Raw genomic sequence first — 25,334 nt, 5'->3', positions numbered from 1 at the left:
ACTCCAGAGGCCTCCGTTCACATCCCTGCTCAGCCATGGAAACCCACAGGGCATGTAGAACTGATAAAAACACCCCTTAAATATCTTACTTGCTTTACCTATTAATAGTCACTATTAATTTGGTTCCTACTTGACAGTACATAGCAACAGAAATTGAAACCAAACCTAAAATAATAATAGGTAATAAATGTGTTGTTTTAAAAATAATTACATTTGGTTTTTAAATTACTCAACTACCCTTGTACTGTCTTTTATTTGACCACTAGAATTTCTCTTGGTTGTTTTAGGGAGAAGTGGCCTCTCCTAGAAAAAAAATGAAGATACAAATGTATTCAGCTAGCCTGAATAAAACCTTTTTACAGTGGTGCCTTGCTAGACAGTTATCCCCCATTACAGTTTTTTCACTAGACATTGACTTTTTGCTATCGCTATAGTCATTCGCAAAACAGTAATTCCTATGGGGGAATTTCGCTGCACAATGTTTGGTCCCTGCTTCGCAAACCGATTTTTGCTAGACGACGATTTTGACAGCTCCCTCCATGCTCGCAAAACAGGTATTTTCGGGACCTAAGCTTTGCAAGACAGCGATTTAAACAGCTGATTGGCGGTTCGCAAAGCGCCTTTCCTATGGCTGATCTTCACTAGACAACAATGATTCTTCCCCATTGGAATGCATTAAACAGCTTTCAATGTATTCCAATGGGGAAATGCTTTTCACTAGACAATGATTTCGCTAAACAGTGATTTCAGTGGAACAGATTATCATCCTCTAGCGCGGCACCACTGTATTTCATTTTTGCTTGTCACATTAAAATCATGAAGAAATATCTTGTACTGGAAAATTGTGTTCTTCTTGTCAGATCCCAAAGCCCTGATCATCCCATTCCATCACTGCTCTTTCATGAGAGCATTTCTTGAAAGTGGTTTGGTATCTGAATGTACAGATATTTACCTGGCCATGGTGGATGTATCAGTTCAGTGTATGTTTGAGAGCTCAGGTATGCTCATGCAGTGCGCCTGAATTCTGGCAATTGAAGTGTGCTGAGATTGCAGCTGAACATTGTTTCTTGGCTACCTGTATGATAAATGTGGGGAAAAAGGTACAGTGGTGCCTCGCACAACGATGTTAATTGGTTCAAAAAAATCAACGTTGTGTGAAACATCGTTCTGTGAAACGCCATTTCCCATAGGAATGCATTGAAAACCGGTTAATCCAATTGGAACGGATTGCCGTCCTTGAGCGAAAATCCCCATAGGAAACATTGTTGAGTGAAACCCGGTTCCCCAATTGAAATGCATTGAAGCCGACTCAATGCATTTCAATGGCTTTGCGAAGTCCTTTTTCGCTCCTGTGAAAGTGTTTTACAATGTTTGGAACCTGTTTTAAATGCTTGCAATGGTTAGCCCACCTCCTGAAACCTATGCAAACTTATTTTGGTGTTGTTCTGACACTTCGTTAATTTGTGTTGATTTTTTGTTTTTCCCCTCATTGAAATGCATGGAGTTCAATGAGGGGAAAAACAAAAAATCACCATAAATTAACGAAGTGTCAGAACAACACCAAAATAAGTTTGCGTAGGTTTCAGGAGGTGGGCTAACCATTGCAAGCATTTAAAACAGGTTCCAAACATTGTAAGACACTTTTACAGGAGCGAAAAAGAGGCATCGTTGTGTGAAAATTCCCCATAGGAAACATCGTTGTGTGAGGCGGCAAATTTAACAGAAAAAGGCATCGCTGTGTGAATTCATCGTTGTGTGAGGCACCCGTTGTGCGAGGCACCGCTGTATCTTCCTCAGGTATACTTCTGCCACCTGCTTTTTACTGGTAGGTCAAGTTGAAGCTGGGTTTATGGCCCAAAATAATCTCTGTGTCTCAGTAAGCCAAGTTCTGTCCTCCCTTGGTTATCGTCTGCAATAGTAGATTGAATCTTTCAGGCTTGGAATGCAAATGAAAACCAAAAGCAGTAGGGAAAAGTATACTGAAGGACTTTTTTTCTGTTATTTTAATATTCTGATCCGTTTTCCTGCCAGGTACTTTATTACCTAGATTGCCATCTGAACCTGGGATGACGTTGCTTACTATCAAAATAGAGAAAATTGGTCTCAAAGACGCTGGGCAGTGCATCGATCCCTATATCACTGTTAGTGTGAAAGGTAGTCATTTCTCCTTTCTTTGGGTTGACCAGTCATGAACCCGTTGACATTTGAGCACTTTTGATCTGGTCTTAGCCATTTATCCCAAGCTTGGCAATAACTTATATTCATACAGCAAGTATGTATCTCTTTTCTTCCAAAATAGAGAGATTTGCTGAATCAGTGTGAGTTAGCATGCAAAATACTAACATACATTGCATTTATTTCTTGCCCTTTCCTCCAACAAATCAATTGGATTATCTCAAACTTTTACTTTTGAGAGGTATCCTGCATCTCTGTCTGAAGCTTTGTACCATCTTCCATGCCCTCAACATTAAAGCTCCTACTTCCACATTTTTAATGAAGGATAACTTTCCCAAAAGTAAAAAAGTAAATGGTTTTCTTGAAATAATGTATTTGTAACTGTCATCAAAGTCCACATATATGACCTCCACTCTAAGTTGGAAACTGGGCATATATCATCTAAGTTGGGCATATATCATCTTGTATGTTTTTCTAGATGTTATGTGCAGTGGGAGGACTTGATAGAAGTGACTGATTATTCTGGCATGGACATATAATAATCTTAGAACTGCAGACCTGGAAGAGACCCTATGGATCACTGAGTCCAGCCCCTGACAATAAGGCAGGCACAGTGAGGAATCAGACTCCCAACCTCTGACTCCACAGCCAGATACCTAAATCTCTGACCTATCCAGTATGGTGTGATATAAGTATACAGTGGTGCCTCGCACAGCGAGAGTTAATCCGTTCCGGATTAACCCTCGCTGTGTGAAACATCGCTGTACGGAAAGAAAAAAGCCATTGGAATGCATTAAACTTAGTTTAATGCGTTCCAATCGGCTGATTTATTCACCGTACAGCGATGTTCCTCTATTGCCGGCAGCCATTTTCGCGCCCTCCCCTCGCATAACAAGGGCGCGAAAACGCTGCGCGTGGCCATTTTGGGGCTTCCGGCGGCCATTTTGAAGCCACGGAACAGCTGTTCGGTGGGTCACAAAGCGAAGGTTGGTAAGCGAACCGCTTACCGACCTTCGCTCTGCGATTTTCGCCCATTGGGGCCGTCGCTCTGCAATCGCATTAGCGATCGAAAAAACGTCCCCGTAGAGCGAATTCATCACTCTACGGGGCGCTCGTTGTGCGAGGCACCACTGTATTATGATAAATATATATCCTACTTGGAAGTTATATCCATGTAAGAAAGTCATATTGTGTGAGGCCTACATGAACTAATTGTACTGTGTGAGTTTTTTTAACCTTTTCATTAGTAAGTAAGTAGCCATTTACATTTAGAGAGCTTGAATTATTAAAAATACAATGACTTGATCGTGGCTTAATTATTCCAAAACTGCAGTACTTTTCTGCGGAGAACACCAATATTCTTCTTTTCCTTAACAGACCTGAATGGGATAGACCTGACCCCTGTCCAAGATACCCCAGTTGCTTCAAGGAAGGAGGACACATACGTTCATTTTAATGTGGACATTGAGATTCAGAAACATATTGAAAAATTAACAAAAGGTTTGTGACCTACAGCCAAAGATTACACTGAAGTGCGACTAGCATTGTCAAAGCTGAACGTTGGGCCAGAGTAGGGAACCGTTTCCAGCCTGAAGGCAGTGTTTGCTGATAGGCAGCCTTCCAGGGGTTGATCTCTGGTGCCACAACCACAGTAGCATTGTCTTTCCTCACCTCCCCCACGTAATTTGTTGGGGGGGAGGGGGCAGTGTTGTGCTGGAAAAACTCTTCCCTCCACTGGTCCATTTGCATCTGTGTGTCAGTTAGATTTAGGAAAAAAAATTCCCATTCATGCAAATGGGATCTTTCCTCCATAGGTAGGGCAGGGTATGGAATTCAATCCTAGGCTCAGGTAGCTTGCTTCTGAGGTTGATAAATTGAGTACTCAGCTCATTGGGGGAGGGGGCAATGTATCACCTGTGTAGTTAAATTGTAAACTTCTCAAAAACAGCTTTAAGCACTATAGGGTGGCAATATAAGCAGCACACTTTGCTTTCTTACATATAGCAGAAAGTACTGTCACTGATGGCAGCCAGCTTCATACCAAACCTGTAAAAAAGTTACCTGATGTTCTAACATACACAGTATTGCTTAGATTGATGCTTTCTCTCCTTTTTCAGGAGCAGCTATTTTCTTTGAATTTAAACACTATAAGCCTAAAAAAAGGTTCACCAGCACCAAGTGCTTTGCTTTCATGGAGATGGATGAAATTAAGCCTGGACCAATTGTTATAGAACTGTGAGTGACCTTGCTCATATGTGGTGCATTCTGATTGTACATCATAAACATGACTTCTGTGTGGCAGGACCTCAGTGCTACGTTGATTGGGAGAGGCTTCCCAGGGGCTGCCAGACTAACAGAAGTTGCTGAATAGTCTTCTCTGAAAACAGAGGAACATAACTCGCTCTCTGCTGACATTTTGCTTTATGTATATTGATTGAGATAAATATTCTAATTTGCACAGTACTTAGTACTGTCACCCAAATAACACTCCTGTATGAATGATTTTTGGAAATTACTTGATTTCGTTGAATGTAAAATGTAAATAGGATTTAGGCTTTGTACCTGTGTGGCTAAAGTGGCTTTTAACCATTTGTGTTTAGTTCCCATGACAACAGCTTCCCTGAGCCCATTTTAACAAAATGAAAATAACTTTAATATCCATTGATATCAACATACAGCATAGTTTAAAGTGGTATTACTCAGAAGTAACTGTGATTCTTCAACGTGGTTCTCCATGAATTCACACTAATGGGGTTAAGTCAGCACTTGTGCTGGCCTCTCGGAATCTTCTAGAGCTGCAAGAGAAAAGTAACAATGTTCAGGTTGCCCTGCACTGAGCATGCTCCGCCCGCCAACGGCTCAGTTCCTTTTTTCCGCTTGTGAAAGTTGGAACCTCTCGGACTGAGCTCCTGTTTTTTGGCTATATTTCGTGTTTTACATTGACCGGACTGAAAATCGTTTATCTACCTGTTGTTGCCCTGACTCTGGACTGGTTTTGACTTCGCTTTTGCCTCTGGCGGCTTTGTTTAGACCTCTTTTGGCCTAATTGGCCTTCCAGGCCACCCTCTGAGGCGCCACGCGCCAGTTGGTCATACCGATCAACGGTAATTGGCCTCCTGCGGGGCGCCACGCGCCTACCGGATTTCTTCAATTTTCGGTATCCGTCGTCTTGGCCTACCTGCCTTTACCTGGGACTCCTAGTCTACTTGCCTTCACCAAGTCCGTCGAAAGCTCCATAGCCTTCGAGACTCCTGGTCTACCTGCCTTTACCAAGCCCAACAAACGCTCCGTAACTCGGGACTCCTGGTCTACTTCCATCCACCGGTTAGTCTATGCCTCCGAAGGACAAACCATCCCCGAGGAGAGGACCCTTTCGCCTCTGTACCACCTGTTCCCGGAAACTCCTTTCCAGGACGGACATTCTCTTTGTTTGTACTGCCTTGGAGAATCCCACTCGGTCTCCAACTGTCGGCACTGCAAAAGATTCACCAAAGTGACTTTAAAGGCTCGGCAGCAACGTCTAAGATATTCCCTTTGGAAACAAACATTGTCAGCCTCTCAACCATCGGAAATGGAGGTAGCGCCTTCCTCCTCCACCGTGCGGTCAGAGATCAGAGTAGTCCAATCCACCTCCTCGGACACTCTTAAAGATGTTCCTAAGAAGGCGTCTAAAACCAAGTCCAAGGCGAAAACCTCGTCCAAGAAAATACTTACCTCCACATCGACTGGCTCCATCTCTCCACCGAAGCCGGAGCACCTAAAGAAGAAGAAACAGAAGCTGAAGGGAGCGTCGACATCGAAGGAGGTTACTCTTGTGGTTCCTCCTATCTCCACCTCGCTCCCTTCCCCTTTCCTGGAGGACTCTTCTCGGGACCGAGAGTCCGCGTCGGAACCTGGAGCCTCTCTTCCACCACGACAAGAACCATTGGTCGTTGTCGAGAGGTCTCCCACGGCAAGCCAGATTGACAAAATCATCTCTGGCTTGACCGATGCGCCCCGGAGCCCTATTCTAACTGGGCAGGCGTCTCGATCCCGATCGTCTACACCGGGATCGCCGGCCACCAAGTCTCCGACACCCTCCCTGAGGAGACCTGGGGAGCCGAGTGCACCAGTCCCTCCTCGACGCCCAGCGTCCGAGACCGAGGAGGAGACTCTTCCTAAGAAACCTAAGCGCCATCGCAAGCGCAAACGTACTGCCGATGTCGATAGGCGAAGGAAACATCGCCGTTGGGATTACTCCTCCTCGGACTCTGACGACAGCCGTGAGAGACGGAGGTCTCGACGCCGTCATCGGCATAAGAGAGACTACTCTTCTGATTCCTCCTCCACGTCGAGGGATAGACGGCGTCGACGAAAGAGGACCTACTATTCCTCATCGTCTACTTCCACCACGCCGCCTCCAAAAAAGGGTCGACGTCGAAAGCACCCTCTTCCAGACAACGAGGAGCGCACTACTCTGGCGGAGGGACGGCCTACCAAGCACGGCCCCCCGACGTCGACACCTCCTGACAAGCCTTCGGCGCCCTTCCCAGCCCCGAGTAGGCCGCTACCCACTAAACCTTCCAAGCCTACAGAGGGCATACCACAGCCTGTTGCACCTCGGCTTTTGGAGGATGAGGATGAACCTGATTCGGTTTCCTCCTCTGACCACGAGGACGAAGGCACATCAGACGCCTCCTTGGAGACTCCAGTACCAGCGGAGCCACTGGGGTCTGATGCGGCGGATATCCATCCCTCATCTCCATCAGAGGATTTTTCATCCTATCCTCAGATGGTCGTGAGAATGGCTGCTACCTTGAGGATGGAGGTGGAGAAATCTCCTTCTCGTGAGGATGACCTCATCTTTGGGGACATTCACAAGGACAGGTCTCGGCCCGTTAGCCTTTCTTATGTGCCAGAGCTCATGGACCTTATCACTGGCTACTGGGAGCATCCAGCTGATTCTCCCACTTTTTCAAGGAGGACTGAGAACATGTATCGGGTCCATGGCCCAAAGACGGAGTGCCTTCTCAAACACCCAGCGCCTAATTCTCTGGTGGTGGAATCTAGTGCGGGGCGTTTGCCCACTAAAGGTCATCCGACACCGACTAATAAAGAGGGAAGAGACCTAGAGGTGCTCGGGAGACGGCTTTATTCGATGACCACCTTTGCCCTCAGAGCCCTCAACTACTTGGTAGCCATGGGGGCCTATCAAAAACAGTTATGGGCGAGAGTGCTCCCAGCGCTCCAAGTGGCACCAGAGGACATCAGACAAGTATGCCTTGATGCTTATGCTGAGGCACAGACTGTGTCTAAACACCAACGTCTGGCTTCACGGCATGTGGCAGATGCCAGTGCCAGAAATCTGGCATCTATTATCACGTTGAGACGGCACGCCTGGTTACGTTCCGCCAATATAATGGATGACATTAAAGCCAGAATCAAGAACCTAGCCTTTGACGCCACTGGTCTTTTCAGTGAAAAGACCGACGAGAACTTGAAATCCCTCCATGAAAGTAAGAAAACGGCTAAATCCTACGCCATACAGCAACAGCCAAGGCCTTCTAAGCCTCAGTGGCGTTCTAGGCCCCAACAGCAGCCGTACCAGCAGGGTTCAACCTCAACATACCGCCAGTTCAGGCCACAACCACCTGCAAGATCTTCTCAGGCCTCTTCCTCGGCCTCTAGTTTCAAAACACACAGCAAGCGCCAGTCATTTAAGCCCTCTGGCCGAAAGTTTAAACAATACCTTTGACTTCCCAGTCAGCATCCGGATCAACCACCATCTTACTCGCCTTTCTCCCTACCTTCAGAACTGGTACAAGATCACTCGAGACACCTGGGTCTTGAAAATTATCAGCTCCGGCTACCGCCTGGAGTTTATAGAATTACCTCCTCTAGGATGGGTCAGGCATACATCCTTCGACCCCGTCCTAGAGGAAGAGATTCTCACTCTGCTACAGAAGCGAGCCATCCAGAAGGTACCTCACAGAGACATCCTGAACGGCTTTTACTCCCGATACTTTGCTGTACCAAAGAAGGATGGAGGTCTTCGACCCATACTGGACCTGAGGGATCTAAACACCTACCTCAATCCTCTGAAGTTCAGGATGGTTACTCTGGAAGGGATCGTCCACCTGCTAAAGGAAGGAGATTGGTTTGTAGTGGTGGATCTGAAGGATGCTTACTTTCACATAACGATCCACGAGGCCTACAGGAAGTACCTTCGACTGATTTTCAAGAACACCATATACCAATTTGTAGCTCTCCCATTCGGCCTTTCCACTGCCCCGCGGACCTTCACCAAGTGTATGGCCCCGGTAGCAGCTTATCTACGTCTCAAAGGGATTCAGATTTACCCATATATCGACGATTGGCTGATCGTGTCAAAGTCCAAAAAGCAAGCCTACCACGACACTCATCAAGTCCTGCAGACCCTACAGGCTTTGGGCCTATCCATCAATTACGAGAAGTCTCAGTTGCAACCCTCTCAGGTGATGGACTACATAGGGGCCAGACTGGATGCTGTGCAAGCCCGCCTGTTTATACTTCCAGAACGTATCCAGAAAATAAGGAAAGCAGTTCTGAGGTTCAAGCCACGAAGAACAGTGTCTGCAAAGCTAGCGCAACACCTGCTAGGCCTCATGGCCTCGACAACGGCCACCTTGCCTCATGCGAGACTCAAAATGCGCTCTCTCCAATCCTGGCTGCTGGCCCTGTTCAGCCCTATGGCAGACAGTCAGCACAAGCGCCTCAGGGTCACCCAGAACTTGCAAGGCAGTTGCAGTGGTGGCTTTTTCTTCCACATCTGCTAATCGGGAGGCCCTTTCGTCCTCTACAACTTACCATACAAGTGACAACAGACGCCAGCCCAGTGGGATGGGGAGCCCATTGTCTACATCACCAGATACATGCTCTCTGGTCCCCGCAGGAAGCGTCCCTGCATATCAACCATCTAGAGATGCTAGCGGTGATAAAGGCCTTCAGGGCGTTTCTCCCTCTTCTCAGAGGCACAGCTGTACAGGTAGTAACGGACAATACCACCACGATGTACTACCTGAACAAACAAGGGGGCACGAGGTCAAAGTCTCTGCTGTTTCTGGCAGTACATTTCTGGGAATGGTGCTACCTGATGCACATTTTTCCAGTGGCTATCCATGTGGCCACATCAGACAACCAGTTGGCAGACGAACTCAGTCGTCGCCCGTTTCAATCCCACGAGTGGCAACTGGACCAGAAGGTGTTCACCACCCTTTGCCAAAGGTGGGGTCATCCACTAGTGGACATGTTTGCGACGCAACACAACAAGAAGTGTCCACTCTATGCGTCCCGCGCAGGCAAAGGAGAAGGCTCTCTCGGAGACGCGTTCATGGTGCCATGGACGAGAGGCCTCATCTACCTGTTTCCGCCTCTACCGCTCCTTCAGAGGGTCATAGTCCGTCTGCTACAGATGAGGGCAGAAGCAATACTAATTGCCCCTTGGTGGCCACGTCGACCGTGGTTTTCCACACTGTCTCAAGCGTCAGTGGACAAGGTGACACTTCCATTGCAACCCAACTTACTCACTCAGAGCGGAGGGAATGTTCTTCACCCAGACCTCGATGCACTCCACTTGACTGCGTGGAGGATTTCCCATCATTGACAGAGGTCATCGACAAGGCACGGAAGCCTGCCACTAAGTTGCTTTACAGCTACAAGTGGAGAAATTTTCTTAGATTTGCTGAGGAACGTGGGCTGCATTCCTCACCTGTTGCCCTATCGACTTTGCTCTTATACCTTAGGTATCTTTTCGATTTAGGCCTGTCTAAGTCAACGCTGAAGGTATACACTGCAGCTATTGTGGCCTTTCAACCTCCAGGTTCGGAGTCATCCAGATGGTTCTCTCACCCAACCCTTAAGGCCTTTTTCAAAGGACTTGGCAACATGAGACCTCCGGCCAAAAGACCGATACCTCAGTGGTCTCTGCAGACTGTCTTGCACTGTCTTACAAGGCATCCCTTCGAGCCCATGGCCTCTTGTGACTTGAAATTCTTGTCCTTTAAGACATTGTTTTTGGTGGCCATTACCTCGGCTGGGAGAGCTAGTGAGTTGGCTGCTCTACGTGCCGATCCTCCCTATTTACAATTTTTAAAGGATAAAGTGGTTCTTCATCCTGATGTCACGTTTCTCCCTAAGGTTGTTTCTGACTTCCACGTTAACCAGCCGTTGATTTTACCAACCCTTTTTCCAGATGCAGTTACAGAAATTGAGCGCATGCTCCATGCTTTAGATGTGCGTAGAGCATTGGCCTATTATGTCACCAGGACTAAAGACTTCAGAAAGGCCCACAGACTGTTTCTTTGCTTTTATGGGCCTCGTAAAGGTTCTCCTGCCTCCTCCTCTTCCCTTTCTAGATGGCTAGTCTCTACCATTTCTCTAGCATATGAACTGCTGAAGAAACCTGTTCCTGAAGGTCTCAAAGCCAATTCCACCAGGGCCATGGCTACTTCTACGGCCCTGCTTAGGGGAGTCGACATTCAAGAGATTTGTCGGTCTGCTACTTGGTCCAATGCTTCTACCTTTGTTACCCACTACAAGTTGGACCTTCGGGCTAAAGCTGAGACCAAGTTTGGAAGGGCTGTTTTGACTTCATTGCTTCAGTGACTGCCCACCATCCAGTAAGTGTGCTTGCTAGTCACCCATTAGTGTGGATTCATGGAGAACCACGTTGAAGGAGGACAGGTTACTTACCTGTAAACATGGTTCTTCAAGTGGATTCTCCATGAATACACACGTCCCGCCCGGCCTCCCCACATGTTCGTCACTGAGGAGTGTTCTGGGTTCCAACTCTTCACATGGCGGACATGTGGAACTGAGCCGTTGGCGGGCGGAGCATGCTCAGTGCAGGGCAACCTGAACATTGTTACTTTTCTCTTGCAGCTCTAGAAGATTCCGAGAGGCCAGCACAAGTGCTGACTTAACCCCATTAGTGTGTATTCATGGAGAATCCACTTGAAGAACCATGTTTACAGGTAAGTAACCTGTCCTTTCATTCTCAGTGGAATTTTGAGGGCCAGTGTCCTTGAGACTATTTGTGTAATCTTCTACATACACAGCATGCTTCTTCCTGTGAATATTAATGTAATTGGGTGCAGTGATTGTTCTTGATGGGCAGAGTAGGACAAAGGAGGTTATGTCATCAGTCCCAGTTCAGTAAAGGCCTGTTTCTCCAGCACACTAAGACAGCTTGATCGTAATGTGTGTTTGCTGCAATCTTCCAAATAGTGTTACACTCAATTCTAACAGATACCTTTCTGTGCGGTTACAGGTACAAAAAACCCACTGACTTTAAGAGGAAGAAACTTCAGTTGTTGACCAAGAAGCCACTTTATCTTCACCTTCATCAAATACTGCACAAAGAGTGACTTTTGTGAACTGAACCACTTGCCACAAAATCATAGTAGCTGCCTACAGTGTAGCACTCATCCTTCAGGAGGTAGCACAAATGGCTGCATTGTAGCCAGCTGGTCAAAGGGACCATCATGCACTGCACAGCAGTGAATCTACAGTCAAGCTCCGGCAGCCAAGTCCATTCTTTGGAATGTACATTCTTTGGAATGTATATTTTTTATCACAGATGTTCCAAAGTGTGTTGTGAATGTTTCCTAATTGGGCTGGTTGTGTCAGTTCAGTTGTAATTTGGTTTCTGTACCCACATCAGAACCCTAAACAAGTGTGGTTGGGAAGCCCTCATCCACCAAACCTGATACAGCAATAAAGATGTGCCAGTATCAACAAACTGCTTTTTGTGGGCTGGTAGTTACAACTTCTTGTCATCTGCATTCTTTCAATCTGTAGATTGATTTTATGAAGTGGCTGTGATAGTAACACTCAGCATTTAGGTTTAAACGGTATATAAAGCTATTTCATGGACTCAGTAAAGGAGGCTGTTTACAAGACCTGAGCAGAGATATCAGTTATGGGGCCTCCTGGAAGTCATTAGTTCATAGGGCCTTTGTAAGTTGGAAACAACTTGATGGCTCATAACTGGAGGACATTTCATCACAAAGAAACTCCAATTAAGAAGTCCTTAAGAAAAATTTAATAAACTCTCTTGCCACAATTTGAAGATAGAAAAAGACAAATTGACACTTTGTAAAGTTCTCAGTACTTACTGATTTCAGATAAATTGTTCTTCTGGGGGAAAAGCCCACCTAGCATGAAAATTTCCAGATTTGCATATATAGTTGCTATGTAAATACCTTTACCCCTCTGTCTACATAAGTGCACAGATGAGTTTCAGATCAGTGGCTTAAGAATATGTACATATCCACAGAAACATGGGAGTTTGCCTTACTTTCGTATTCTACAAGTATAGCAAGTTTGGAAAAATGACACACACAAAAAAGAGAAATTCAAAACCAGTTCTTTTAACTTGGATAGAGGCATTAAAATACCAGTGTTGGAAACTGATTGTGTTTCAATGTAATAATAGAGAAGACCCTTCCCCTCTGCCCCACAACTTAAGTTTCTAGAAGCTGCAATGTACTGCTTTTTTTCTTGGGAACCAGTTTTCTTGGTAGTGCAGTTTATGGTCCCAGGGTCATACTTCGTTACTGTCCTGGAATTCCAAAGATCTCTGTATATATGCCCCTATAAAGAAATTAAAATTTACAGAGAGAAATTGGGGATTAAATAGATAATTGAGAACATAACATGCACAGCCCTGTTCCAGTAAAGGTTTAGTTCAGCCTTTTTCAGAAGATCTGATTTGAACATGCTCTGTTCATTCCTCTGAACTGGAAGTTCCATTCAGTTAAAATTTGAAACAAATTTGAGAATAGGACTAACCTTTTTAAAAAAATCTTTGAGATCAAATTGCCACTGTTAATCAATTTTGACTTCTAGTATTTTAGCTGCTGTTTCCATACCATGTGCAACTCAGAAACCTCTGACTCTTCCCTTATTGCAGGGGAACCTGTGGCCATTCATATGATGATGGACTTCAACTCTCAATTGCCCCAGCGAACACAGCCAGGAATGATGGAAGATACAAACTTACATCAGAATAGTCACAGGATCTCTTCTGGTTTAGGGAAACAAATTACAGTGGTGCCTCGCTTAACGATGTTAATTGGTTCCAAAAAAAACATCGCTATGGGAAAACATCGCTAAGCGAAACACCATTTCCCATAGGAATGCATTGAAAACCGGTTAATCCGTTCCAATGGGAACAGATTGCCGTCCTTAAGCGAAAATCCCCATAGGAAACATCGCTAAGCGATACAATGTTTCCCCTATTGGAATGCATTGAAGCCTATTCAATGCATTCCAATGGTTTTACGATGTCCGTTTTTGCAATTTTAAGTGTGCCTTAAAAGGTTCAAAAACGGTTTTAAATGGTTGGGATCGTTAGTGCACCTTTGGAAACCTTTGCAAACTTAATTTGGCATTGATCTGACTCTTCGTTAATTTTTGGTGAATTCCCTCCCCCCATTGGAAAGCATTGAACTGTCGGTTTGACAATGCTTTACATTGGGGGGGGGGGGAGAATTCACCAAAAATTAACGAAGAGTCAGATCAAAGCCAAATTAAGTTTGCAAAGGTTTCAGAAGGTGCACTAACGATCCCAAGCATTCAAAATAGTTTTTGAACATTTTAAGACCCTTTTAAATTAACGAAAACGGACATCGTTAAGCGAAACAGGGGGACCTAAACTGTCATCGTTAAAGCAAAGCGTGCTGCTTATATACCGCCCCATAGCGCTTCAAGCACTCTCTGGGCAGTTTACAATTTAATTATGCAGGCTACACATTGCCACCCCAGCGAGCTGGGTAATCATTTTACTGACCTCGGAAGGATAGATGGCTGAGTCAACCTTGAGCCGGCTACCTGGGATTTGAACCCCAGGTCGTGAGCACAGTTTTAGCAGCAGTACAGTGGTTTAACCACTGCACCACGAGGCTCCTATCTGAAGCGAAGCAAGGTCCCGAAATCGCTAAGCACAATTTCCTCATAGGGAACATCGTTAAACGAATGTTTTGAGGAAAATTCCTCAAAAAAAAAACATTGCTAAGTGAATACATCGTTAAACGAGGCAATTGCTAAGCGAGGCATCACTGTATGTTCATCCTTCATTTGGGATTTTTAGTACAGTAATGCTGTTTAGTGCTCAGGATTCATTCAAGGAAAAAAAGGAGGGAGTGCTAACCAAACCAGCAGTAAACAGGGTTATTTTAACATTATGCCTTATGCCAGAAGTTCCAGAGTCCAAGTCTACCTCTAGCATTGAGTGGATAGACTGGGCCCCAGGTCTCCTGAAGGCCTGGTCTACTACTGCATGGAGTGGCTAGACTGGTCCCCACAAAGCACCACAAATGGGTGCCAGATTCATTACATGCACTGTAACGCATCAGTGCTAAAGGGGGCAATGCATTGTGAGGCATTACTGTACTTGCTTAAACTGAAAATTATGTATCACTGAATTAACAAATGTCTAGTTTTTGGTGCTTTCGTTTTTACAAAGATTTCTTGCAAACAGTAAAGGACTAGGTTTCAGCTTATGATTGTTAGGTCTTATCCTTAATAATTCCATTGCATTCTAAAAAACTGCACATGCCAACAGTGCTATCTCTTGTTCCTTCAACAAGGACATCTTGGAGGGACAGAAACCACAACTGCATTGTCTTTCATTTTTAGGAAGGTGCACGTGACCAAAACGCCAAACTTATTTGTCTACAGATAAATAGCTGTTGATAGTAGTGTGTTACCTTGAACTCCACATTCTGCAAACCATGACAGATCATTAGAAATGGAAATGTTCTATTGAGCATGAAATAATTTAATTTTATCTAGTACTTTAGAAGGTTCTAACCAAGCTTTTTATGATTTCAAACATCACTAAGATGAAGATCATCTAGTACTAGACTTAAGAAACAGTCCTATCTGGAAGTACACTTTATCCATAGCGATTCATAAGATAAATAACTTGTGTCACAGTGCACTGAGTAAAGCAAGTTAAAATCAGACTGAAAATAGAACTGAAGCTCTTTCTTCGTGGCAAACACACTTGAGTCCACATTAGAGTGGACAACTTTGGACCATCTTGTGTCCAATTCTGATCTCTGCAAATCCCACTACAGGCCAAACATCTCTTCCACAACTGAAATTCAACAGCACAGTAATAACTTAAAGTGGACTTTGCCACTTCATTTTGGGGGAAGATTATCTCTTTGCATTGAAACAGATTGTTTTGAAGGAGAATTGTGTTCCCCAGAGGCTGCCTCGAACACTTTTTTCCCTCTAAAAGGAGGAGAAAACGCTTTGTTGCTGCCACATTTAAAATTTAGTGATGGGGTGCTAGTGGCTGCAAAAACTGATAGGGGGCATCTAAAGTCCATTGGCCCATATCTCCACTCTACATACTCTTCAAGGCAGGATTCAGTTGTCTGCTGTTAATAACTTTGTATAATAAGTAGGTGGGCAACCGGCAACTCTTGACAGTTCAGAAATTCTATGCTAGTTAGAAAGAGAGGAAAATGTCTACTTTCACCCTGTCCCAACCCACTGCTGCCACATACCCTGTGAGAGAATGTGAACCTTAACAAGGAAAAGGTTCCCTACCCCATTACACATACTTAGCTGTTGCTTTGACATCACCACTCTGAAAAATCTCTCCAGAGGGTTCATCTTAATGGCTCAGTGCATAAAACATGCATCAGCTCCATCTGCAGGCTCAAAGTCCATGTTATTCTGGACTATATGTTGACCCTCTGGAGAGACTTCTCAGGGAGGAAGACAAGGCAGATCCTTCTGTGAGCAATACTTCAATCCATCCAGTATGCTGTTGTAAAACTATTAGCTAGGCATAATTTGCATACATGTTTTTTGATCCTACAAGTCAATTTGCATTTAGCTTTCCACATGAGATTCTGACATCTAGGCTTCATATACCCTGCTTCCAAAAAGGCTTTTACAGTAACCCATTAATTATTAAACAAAATTTATTCTTCACACGTGGCAAAAAAAAAGATTCTTATTCTCTTTATTAGATGTGTCCTTTGAGTACAGTGTACTTTCACACCACATGTTTAAAAAGATTTGCATTAGAATCCTTATGTAAACCACTTGTCTACAGTCACTGTAGGCTATGTGTGAAGGGGTAGCATTTCTTGCCGAAGCTATTTCCACAGGAAATGTTCAGATTATAATTTTGAAATCATTCACTGACTTGTTACATAAGGCTACATTAATTAAAAATTAACCACACGGGTACTTTTGTATATTGCACGTTGAGAGCAGCTGCAGGTCAGCCACAGCTGTAGAAGCAGACTTCAGAGTCATCACAGAAAAATTATACTTGCATCTCATGATGCAAGTATAACAAGTCCTGATTTAAAGGTGATCCAAATGCACATTGCTAGAGAAATATTTCTGCTGGAGGAAAAAAAAGCTACACTGAAAGTCCAAATCAGGAGACAGCTGGTTTTGCTGAAGCCACTGAAATCCTCACCACATGAAACGTGATAGAGATAAGTCCAAAAACCAAGTCATGGTTTCTGTTCTGGATGATGAGCAGAGTCCCGTGAGTTAGCTGGAGATGGGGGACAGGGAGGGCCTCCTTGGTATTCATTGGGTGCAGAAGGTGGCAAGTCTCTGACTGAAAGAGGAGGATAGTCCCTTAATACTTGTGGAGGTAGCCGTGGACCTGGAGGAAAATCCCGTGGAGGTGGAGGCCGGAATGGAGGTGGTCCACGGATATATGCTCTCTGTTCAGGTGGTGGAAGTGAGCCAGGTGGGAAGTCTCTTATTCCAAATGGAGGGCCAGGTGGGTAGTCTCTTGGAAGAGGTGGAGGAGGAGCTCCACGTGCTGGAAGATGAATCAACAACAGTAAGACAAGTATTCTTTAAAAAAAGAAAATTGCCTTTTACACTTCTTTGGCAGAAATCTATGTAGAAGGTCTAGAATACCATTGTTCTCAACTTCTATTCCCTGAAAGCATGTTTCTAGCTTTTATGCAGATACATGTTTGAAAAGAGGGCACAAAGTTCCAGTGCTTAGACAACAAAGCACCCATGCCCTTCATGGCCTCTTTCCACTTCCCCCTATTCTGACAGTACTTTCCTGTTGTTGGAAATCCATCATATTTAACAAGGTTATATTCAAGTTGAATAAGTCAACAAGTTATTTACAAATAAGAAGCAAAAATGAATTCTGGAGTTAGTAAGACCAAAAAAAGGAATCATGGGGTCTTTTTAGCACAAGATAAAACAGCAATTTTACCTAGTGGAAGAGGCCGAGATCCATATGGTGCCCGGGGTGGAGGTCCAAATCGAACTGGAGGTGGCAGCGGTCCAGGTCCTGGAGATGTCATCATGGGGTGTCCCGGGAAAGATGGTGGGCCTTTAGAACCCATGGTAACCTACACAAGATTGTAAACTTAGCCTTCTAGTGAAATACAACAGTCAAACTGAAAAACATTTTGAAATGTAGTATTAGACGGCACTGCAATTTCTCAGTTCAATTGCATGTCATACAATATTTTTTTCTCGCAATTACTAGAACTTCAGACATCAAACAGTTAGTGTCTTTCACCTTTGTTATATCCTTTAACAGTTAACCACCTAAAGCAATACCATGTGTATTTCTTTAAAAATAACAGAAAACCAAACAAGTAGGAGCATTAACACAGAAATCAAGCAAGGTGTTAAAAAAAAAACAACAACTCAGTGTCAGGAACCAAATGAAACTCAGTCATATTCTTTATGGCAGTTGAAGAAGTATGACCTTCCCAAATATAATGTGATGAAATACTAGTTGTCCCAAGAATAGATTTCACCTTAGCAACTCAAGAAGCCTGACAGTGAGTTTTGCACCACATCTCTCATGCTGAGGCAAGAAGCATCACACTACAAACTCATCCTCTCCACCAAACCAGGGAAAAGCAAAAGCACCATTCCCAGCCTTTTGGTACTCACTGCAGTTGTTTCAGAAGATGAAGATGGGGCAGTAGAAACACAAAGGGTGTCATGTTCTCTGGGAAGGTTTTGCTTTTATTTCCCCCCCAGCAATGTATGACAATAACATGGTAAACAAAACAGAACATAAGATGTAAGTAAGTGGTGACATGGCATATATAGTGGAGAAAGCAAAGCAAGGATTGCCCAGAGTATCATCTGAGCACGAGAAGTTATTCAATGCCCTTGGCTTACCATTCCATCCACTGCCGAAGGAGAGGACGTTCTTGGGCCACTGTTAATCAGAGCAGCGACAGCAGGACCAAGATCTGGAAAGAGAAGGGTGTTTTATACTGCTTCTGAAATATATACTCTACATTCTTCCAGTTGTACAGCTTGCAACCTCTGCAATCTCACCTGGGGCAGACATTCTTCCAGATAGCTCCAGATGTCTCCTTGGGGCTGGAGGGCCATCTATCACAGTAGAACCTGGAGGATGAACACAGAAGCTTTGTGAGCCATTATTTTTGCCACATAGTTTAGAGTAAGGATGTTCACTGTCTTTAAACAGATGTGCAAACACAAACCAAGCTTGGTGTATTTGTGCACTTCTGAGGGACTATGGGACATAGAGAAAAAAACCAGAAGCTTTAGCAGCACCCCACAGGTTCCTTTTTAAAGCCAGCATTTATGTGCTGTGACTGGAAGTGGAGAAAGAGAAACAAAGGAAGATGAGCATGAATATGCAGGTCATCTTTCTGCTGCCAAGTCACTGATTAAATAGTCAAAATCTTGTGGCTGCAGAACCACTCATTTTAGTTCCAGGTAACACAAAAAGAGGGTGGGGGGCACAAAGAACATGGAAAATGTAAAAAGGCAGGCACTCTGCACTACTCTTTTTAAACGAAATGGGAGATGAGTATGCCCAGTGCCCTTTTAACTACTCACTCCCTTCCCGATGGCTACCTTAGGAAGCCAACTGGGACTTTCTCCTTGTGGTTGGAAAAAAGAGGAAATGTCTTCTACTGCTACCCTTCATTAAATATTATTACTTGTCTTGAGAATCTGACAGCATGTGTTTGAGCCAAACAGCTTTCTCATTTCAGCAGCTCCTCATCCTAGACACACAAAGCATGTGTATGTTAAGAGTAATACCAGTACCCATTTATGAAGAGATCAGTAAGCTGTAGGCAACTCCATCTATCCACAGAAAAAATGGGCAACACTGGCAAACATCTATTTCCGTAACAATACTGGCAGAATAGATTTTCTCTATTTCCTGCAGCTCCCCACTCCCAAATCTGCTCTAGAGGGACTCCCTGAAACAGACGATGGGGTATTAGGGAAGAGAGAAAGGGGAAGTCTTGTTGTCAGACTAGAAGTTTGTTCTTCTACCACAGCTGCTTCTCAATGATTTAGAAAAGGCTTCTTGTCACAAAATAACCTCTGAACAGAAAAAGCATGTCTTACTAAATTCACTTCTTGAACCTTCCCTTGGATTGGCAGAAAGGGGTCGTCCAGGGGGTTCCATCATCAGTGGTGGTGAAGGAGCCCCACCACTCACAGGCGAAGGCCCGAAAGATCCATCTCGACTTAATGGACCTGCAACACAGTAAGCATGGTGCACAGTCAGTGGTGTAGCACATTAACTTCCTCTTTAAAAAAACACAAGTTCTGGTACTTCAAATACAAAGATGAGCCCAGTGCATGTATACCTCTGCGGGGAGGGATCTGATGGTCTGGTCGGCCTGCAGTTGGTTTCACAATTATTGGTCTTTGAAGTGCTGCTATTTTTTGATTCACTTCTATTAACCTATCATAAAAAGAGTTAAACTGAAAACACTGTTAATGCTCACACTATAAACTACTAAATAAGTCTTGTCTGCTTAGAAGACATTTTCAGAAAATCTATGAATCTCAATACTGATTGCTAGTACTACTCCTTTTTAAGGTCCGTACAGGAAACACACTTACTTTTGTCTCAGGTTGGCAGCTTCCCTTTTTTCCTCTGCTAATGCCCTTTCTGCAGAACGTGCTATGAGCTGTAAGAAGACACCATGTACAAGTCAATTACTATTAAGAAATGACATATTCGAACCTAGGACTGATTACTACTGCATTCTGTTCTGTCCAAATATATGAAGAGCTCATAGTGAATTAAAAAAACACTGTAAAACATTTCAAAATTTGAATGTTATCATTTTTAAAAAGTAACAAATCACCATCTTACCCAGTTGTCGTGGGCCTTCTTTTCATGGGCAGCAATCTTACACCAGTCAGGAAAGAGAAGTAAAAAAAAAGAGGTTTTAGTTTCCATACTTGCTTGCATTCCGCCTTCTGTTTTGTTATGAAATGATCTCTTAGGCCAGCAGCATACCTGGTTTTTGTAAGACCGCTCTGTTTTTTGCAGTTCTTCTTCTATTTCCTGAATTCTCTGCCTATCAAAAAAAAGTCACAGATTTAATTCTGCTCATAATCTAAAAATACAATACTTTTTTTTTCACATGTAACAATTACTTGTAAACTTTCACTTCTTCAACAGCCAGGATTGCTTTTTCATCAGCAGCAGACAACTTCTGCTCCTTCTCTTGACGGTCATATTCTTCCTGTGTTAATTTCCTAGGTCAGAATAAAAGGTGGTATAATTAAAGAACAAATAGGTGTCTGATCTGCAATAATTAGTTAGCACTGATTTTTCTGTCTTAAGTTCCTTGGGCTACTATGGCAATACCAAAGCACGAAAGGCTAATTGCACAAAACACTGAAAAAAGTGGAATCTCACAAAAAGTGGTTCTAATACGGTTTAGCAGTCTTCATCAGAGAAAGTACTGTAGTGCTATTTGGCTTCTTGGAATACCATCAAGTAGGTAAGCTGAGTCTCTGAAAAAGCTGTCAGGCACTCAAAAAAGTTAAACAGGGCCCTATATCCAGAAAAGGGATCACACAGTAACCCTAGGTGTCGTGCCAGTGACCTCAGCCATAGGCAAAACTAGCTAAACATAAAAACCACAACAATCCTTCTGTACCCTATTTAAGGGTTTTACTTTTTCCTCAAAAAGTCCATCACTTACTTCTGAAGTGCCATCTCCTTCTGCTGATAAAGCTCATTGAGAATCTCTACTTTTTGTTGCAACGTTCTGCATTCACTTTCTAGTTGAGATCTGACTGACTGTAAAGATGATGAATCATGTTCCAGCTTCTTGATTTGCTCTGTAAAAAAACAAAACTGCACAGGTACTGCATTTGGGACAAGTAAGCTTCTTGTGCTTATTAATTGAGCTGGTGTGGCGATACAAAATATGCAAGTGCTCAGAGAACAGTTTAAGTAACACCTTAATGCTATCAAATAGTGGTTCCCAACCCTGGGTCACCAGATGTTCTTGGATTAAAACCCCCAGAAGTCTTCACCACTAGTTCTGCTGGCTAGGATTTCTGAGAGTTGTAGTCCAAGAAGATCTGGGGACTCAAGGTGAGGAACCATTACTGTAAATAATAACCTGCAGATAAAACAGGCCTTAGAGAAGAGGTCCCCAGCATTTAAGATGAGAAAAACAGAGTCCTGAGTTATAAGAAAACTGAACAATGGTATACATGAAGAAAAAGGAAGGGCAGATCAAGATACAGAACTGAATAAAGAGGGTGTTTATAAGGAAGAGGGCTCTAAAGCCTTTGGGGGAAATCTCAGTGGGTGTGAAGGCCAAATTCTTGCCTCCAGTTTCCTCCACAGACTGCATCATGTCCAGAAATGACCAAAAACCAACATTTAGGTAAATAAATAAAAACATTAGATACCCAGAGGGGACTTCTGGCCTCTATTTTTCATTTGTTTTGTTTGTTGGAGGGAGGGACCTCAGTCATTCTCTCCAGACACCTCAGGTGAAAACCACTGCTCATAGGTCAGATTTCTTTTTGGGGGGGGCATGTCTCTGAGATGGCCTTGAGGGCCACATACAGTGGGGTCTCGACTTACGAACGACCCGACTTGCAAACAATTCGAGTTACAAACCTGCCCTATAGGGAAAGTAAGGACTCGACATGCGAACTTCCCTCGAGTTACAAACAGGGAAAAAAGTCCCCCCTCCCTCCCCTTAGAGGCTTCTGGAGGGGGGGAAAGGGTCAGAAACTTAAAAATAAATACTGTACTGTTAAATAAAGTCACTTACCAGGCCTTGGTAGCCCCCAAACCACAGGAAAAAGAGCAGGAAAGAGCTAAAAGCCGACACCCAGAAAGAGCCTGGCAGCCATTTTGTGGTTTTCCCCGCTCCTCTCCCCGCCTAACAGCTGATTGGCCGGCTCTGAGCAGGCTTCCGGAGGCTTGCTAAGCACCTAAAAAGCCTGCCTGAGTGCCTTTGTGCTGAAAAAATCAGCACAACATGCTTTAAAACATTATTTAAAATTGGCTTCGTTTTTAAAAAAAAGAGTTCTAAAGTGCTGCCTTTAGTGTTCCCTGCCTTCCCTGAACCTAAGGGGGGAAAAAGAAAGAAAATATCCCCCTCTAGTGGCTGAAGGCAGAATAGCAGCTTCCCATTAGTTTCTATGGACAGAAAAGAGCAGATACGGATTAAATGGTTTTCAATGCATTCCTATGGGAAATGCAGATTCGACTTAAGAACTTTTCAACTTGAAAACCACCTTCCAATATGGATTAAGTTCTTAAGTCGAGACCCCACTGTATGGCCCACTGACAGCAAGTAGCCCATCCCTACTCTGAAAATTTAATTGCAGAAGGGGAGGGAAACATAGGGCCAGGATGTTGTTGAGAGCCTCTGTCCCACTAAAGAGCCCACTATTCTATTTTAGCAGCTAATGAAGGAGGAGTCTGGGCTAAAATTGGATTTTGCTTGCTTTAAATGCATTGTTGCAGTCTGTAAGAAAACCTTTTTAAAGCAAGCAAATAACTTTCCATAGCTTGCAGAAGGTTGCTGTTGAATTTTGGCAACAAACCATTTCAATGCATTTAAAGTAAACAAATGTCTGTTTTAAAAGGTTTTCCTCTGGATTTTGATGGAATGGGAGCAGCCCATAAAGGGTACTGGAGGAAGATACAAAAAATTAGTCTCCAAAACTATCGGCATTTACTACCCTGATCTACCGTTTAAGGCAAAGAGATGCTGCAAGCTCCAGGACAAATGGGAGTGGAAAATAAACAAAATTAGCTTTGAAATGTTAGGAATGTAAGCCAGAAAGCCACACAGAGTTGTTGGATTTAGAGTCAAAATCCTGCTGAGTACAAGCTATCAGTTGTAGCTTTGATTGCCACTGCAGCACTGTAAACAGAAAAGGGAGAAATTGGGGCCAAAAAGCAGTGAGGAGAGGATAAATATCATACATAGATTTGAGTCAGATCAGGGTGGATTAAAAATCAATGATTTTTTAAAAATCAAATTGATTCAAATCACAATTTAAATTTTAAAAAATCAAAAATTGCTGAGTTAAATTGTGATTTAAAATGTGACAAATCAATTTGAATCTTGTTCTAAATCAGATCCACCCTGAGCTAGATCATCAAGTCTCTGCTTCCAGACTTTATTCTATAAAAAAATGGAAACACAAACCATCTGAATTGATAAACCAATTTTACAGAGCATTTTATTCTAAAATACCCTTCACCAGATGTACCTTCCAGTTCATGCCTTGATGCTACTTCATCATTTAGCTTGGAACGCAAGCTATCTCTTTCTTCTTCTATGATTGATAATGTTGTTTTTACCTGCAAATGCAATGAAACAGCAAATGAAGCCCTCTACTATAATGTAAACATGGGACATAACGATAAGACAAATCAGTGTGTTATACCCGTGAAACATCCATCATCTGCTTAATCTGGTTCTTCATCTTTTCATTCCTGGTATCTAGAAAGGGGGGAAAACCAATTGTGTCTAAAATTCAAGCAAAATTTTCAAAAGAGAAAACAGAGACTTTGTTGATAATTTCTTAGAATTGATCATGGGAAGAAAGTTTCAACATGAGGTAAGAATATACTACAGCATGCCTTAAGAAGTCTAAGACTAACTCCAGAAAAGTATTACCACAGCAATGCAAGCCAGTTATCTATCATGTGAATAGCTCACATTATAAATACAAGCCACAATTCAATACATTTGCTGAGCATGTTAAAAGTACTACAAACTTTTACTAAGAACATATTTTCCCTATATATCAAGAAAGATGAGTGACTAATTATGTACTTTGAACCAACAATACTATAATCCAATTTTATAAGACTGTTGTGCTCTGTAGGCCCAAGAAGATTCTATCAGATTTTGCATCTCAAAATTGATTGCTCATGTAGTCACCACATTCACAGATCTGTTCTGATAGCCAAGTCCCGAGTACCTGTGATCTCTCCATTGGCAAGATCGCTTCCTTCATCCCTCTTGTTTTCTGACTCAGAATCTGCATCAAGCTGCTTCAGCTGCATAATGCAGTTAGTTAAAACCTAAGGCAGCATGAAAAAAACAAGTCTTAAAACAAAGGACTACAGCATTTGGTGTAGCAGCTTAGTCATATATAAGAATATACTACATGCAGAAAAAAAATTATTACACCAGCTTACTTCAATTTCATTTTCCTTATAGGCAAGTGCTTCTTCCATGTCCTTCTGAGACTTCTGATATAACTTTATCTGTTCTGTGGACTCAGTATGCCTTTCACTCCAACCTTCTGCCTCTTGCAACAGCTGAAAGAATAAGCATAATGCAATCTTATCAATTAATCTATCCATCTATATATTTCTAATGTGCTCTCAAGTTCTCAATCATGGTGACTCTTTCCAGGGTTTTCTAGGTATAGAATACTCAATAGTGGGGTGCTGTGGGGCTGTGCAGCTTGCCCAAGGTTACAGTGTCGAACAGGCGCTCTAACTTGTGGCCCACCAGCGAGGCGATGTCATAGATATCCATCACCGTCAGCTTGGCCATGTTCTTCTCCAGGACCAACAAGGAGGAGGAAGAGGGGGAAGAAAAGGACCCACCACCCTCCATGGTGGCTCGCCCCTCCAGGATCGCCTGCTTCCTGGATCTGAAACAGGAGCCCCGCCAAGTCTCCTGCATAGGCGACCCTCACCCGCCTTGCTCTCCTTCTCGGGTCCCCCTGGCAACCTCCTCTTGTTGCTACTGCTGCTGCTGCCCCTTGGAGAGGAGGATCATCCGCTTTCTCTCCCCCCCTTCCAAACCAAAGCAGCAGGATCGGTCCGTAGAAACTAGCCCCCGGCTTGGATGGAGAGAACAAGGCTGACTTTTCTC

At 43.5% G+C, this 25,334-nt stretch overlaps 2 protein-coding genes and 1 long non-coding RNA gene across 7 annotated transcripts in view; 2 read left to right on the top strand and 1 right to left on the bottom strand.

The window, feature by feature from the left end:
- Positions 1–11,932, top strand: part of AIDA (axin interactor, dorsalization associated) — a 40,390-nt gene extending 28,458 nt beyond the window's left edge. For all 3 annotated transcript variants that reach the window (XM_072990633.2, XM_020786611.3, XM_020786610.3), the window contains 4 exons: positions 2,032–2,154; positions 3,553–3,675; positions 4,293–4,410; positions 11,462–11,932. In XM_072990633.2, coding sequence (XP_072846734.1) covers positions 2,032–2,154; positions 3,553–3,675; positions 4,293–4,410; positions 11,462–11,558 — 461 coding nt within the window. In that variant the 3' untranslated portion in view covers positions 11,559–11,932. The remainder of the gene's footprint in view (positions 1–2,031; positions 2,155–3,552; positions 3,676–4,292; positions 4,411–11,461) is intronic.
- LOC144585798 (uncharacterized) overlaps positions 1–25,334 on the top strand; it is a 338,116-nt gene that overhangs the window by 293,610 nt on the left and 19,172 nt on the right. The window lies entirely within an intron of this gene.
- Positions 16,156–25,334, bottom strand: part of MIA3 (MIA SH3 domain ER export factor 3) — a 40,124-nt gene continuing 30,945 nt past the window's right edge. For 2 of the 3 annotated variants that reach the window (XM_020786542.3, XM_078382972.1), the window contains 16 exons: positions 24,647–24,769; positions 24,427–24,529; positions 23,887–23,942; positions 23,710–23,800; positions 21,162–21,300; positions 20,608–20,709; positions 20,468–20,528; positions 20,321–20,356; positions 20,065–20,132; positions 19,806–19,903; positions 19,561–19,692; positions 18,508–18,579; positions 18,346–18,419; positions 18,112–18,183; positions 17,417–17,555; positions 16,156–17,002 (listed from right to left, as the gene is read on the bottom strand). In XM_020786542.3, coding sequence (XP_020642201.3) covers positions 16,683–17,002; positions 17,417–17,555; positions 18,112–18,183; positions 18,346–18,419; positions 18,508–18,579; positions 19,561–19,692; positions 19,806–19,903; positions 20,065–20,132; positions 20,321–20,356; positions 20,468–20,528; positions 20,608–20,709; positions 21,162–21,300; positions 23,710–23,800; positions 23,887–23,942; positions 24,427–24,529; positions 24,647–24,769 — 1,686 coding nt within the window. In that variant the 3' untranslated portion in view covers positions 16,156–16,682. The remainder of the gene's footprint in view (positions 17,003–17,416; positions 17,556–18,111; positions 18,184–18,345; positions 18,420–18,507; positions 18,580–19,560; positions 19,693–19,805; positions 19,904–20,064; positions 20,133–20,320; positions 20,357–20,467; positions 20,529–20,607; positions 20,710–21,161; positions 21,301–23,709; positions 23,801–23,886; positions 23,943–24,426; positions 24,530–24,646; positions 24,770–25,334) is intronic. The other variant, XM_020786543.3, reaches the window with a different exon arrangement.

This window comes from Pogona vitticeps, chromosome 1 (assembly GCF_051106095.1).
Source record: "Pogona vitticeps strain Pit_001003342236 chromosome 1, PviZW2.1, whole genome shotgun sequence".
Lineage (NCBI taxonomy): Eukaryota > Metazoa > Chordata > Lepidosauria > Squamata > Agamidae > Pogona > Pogona vitticeps.
This window is presented reverse-complemented; position numbering and strand designations above follow the sequence as displayed.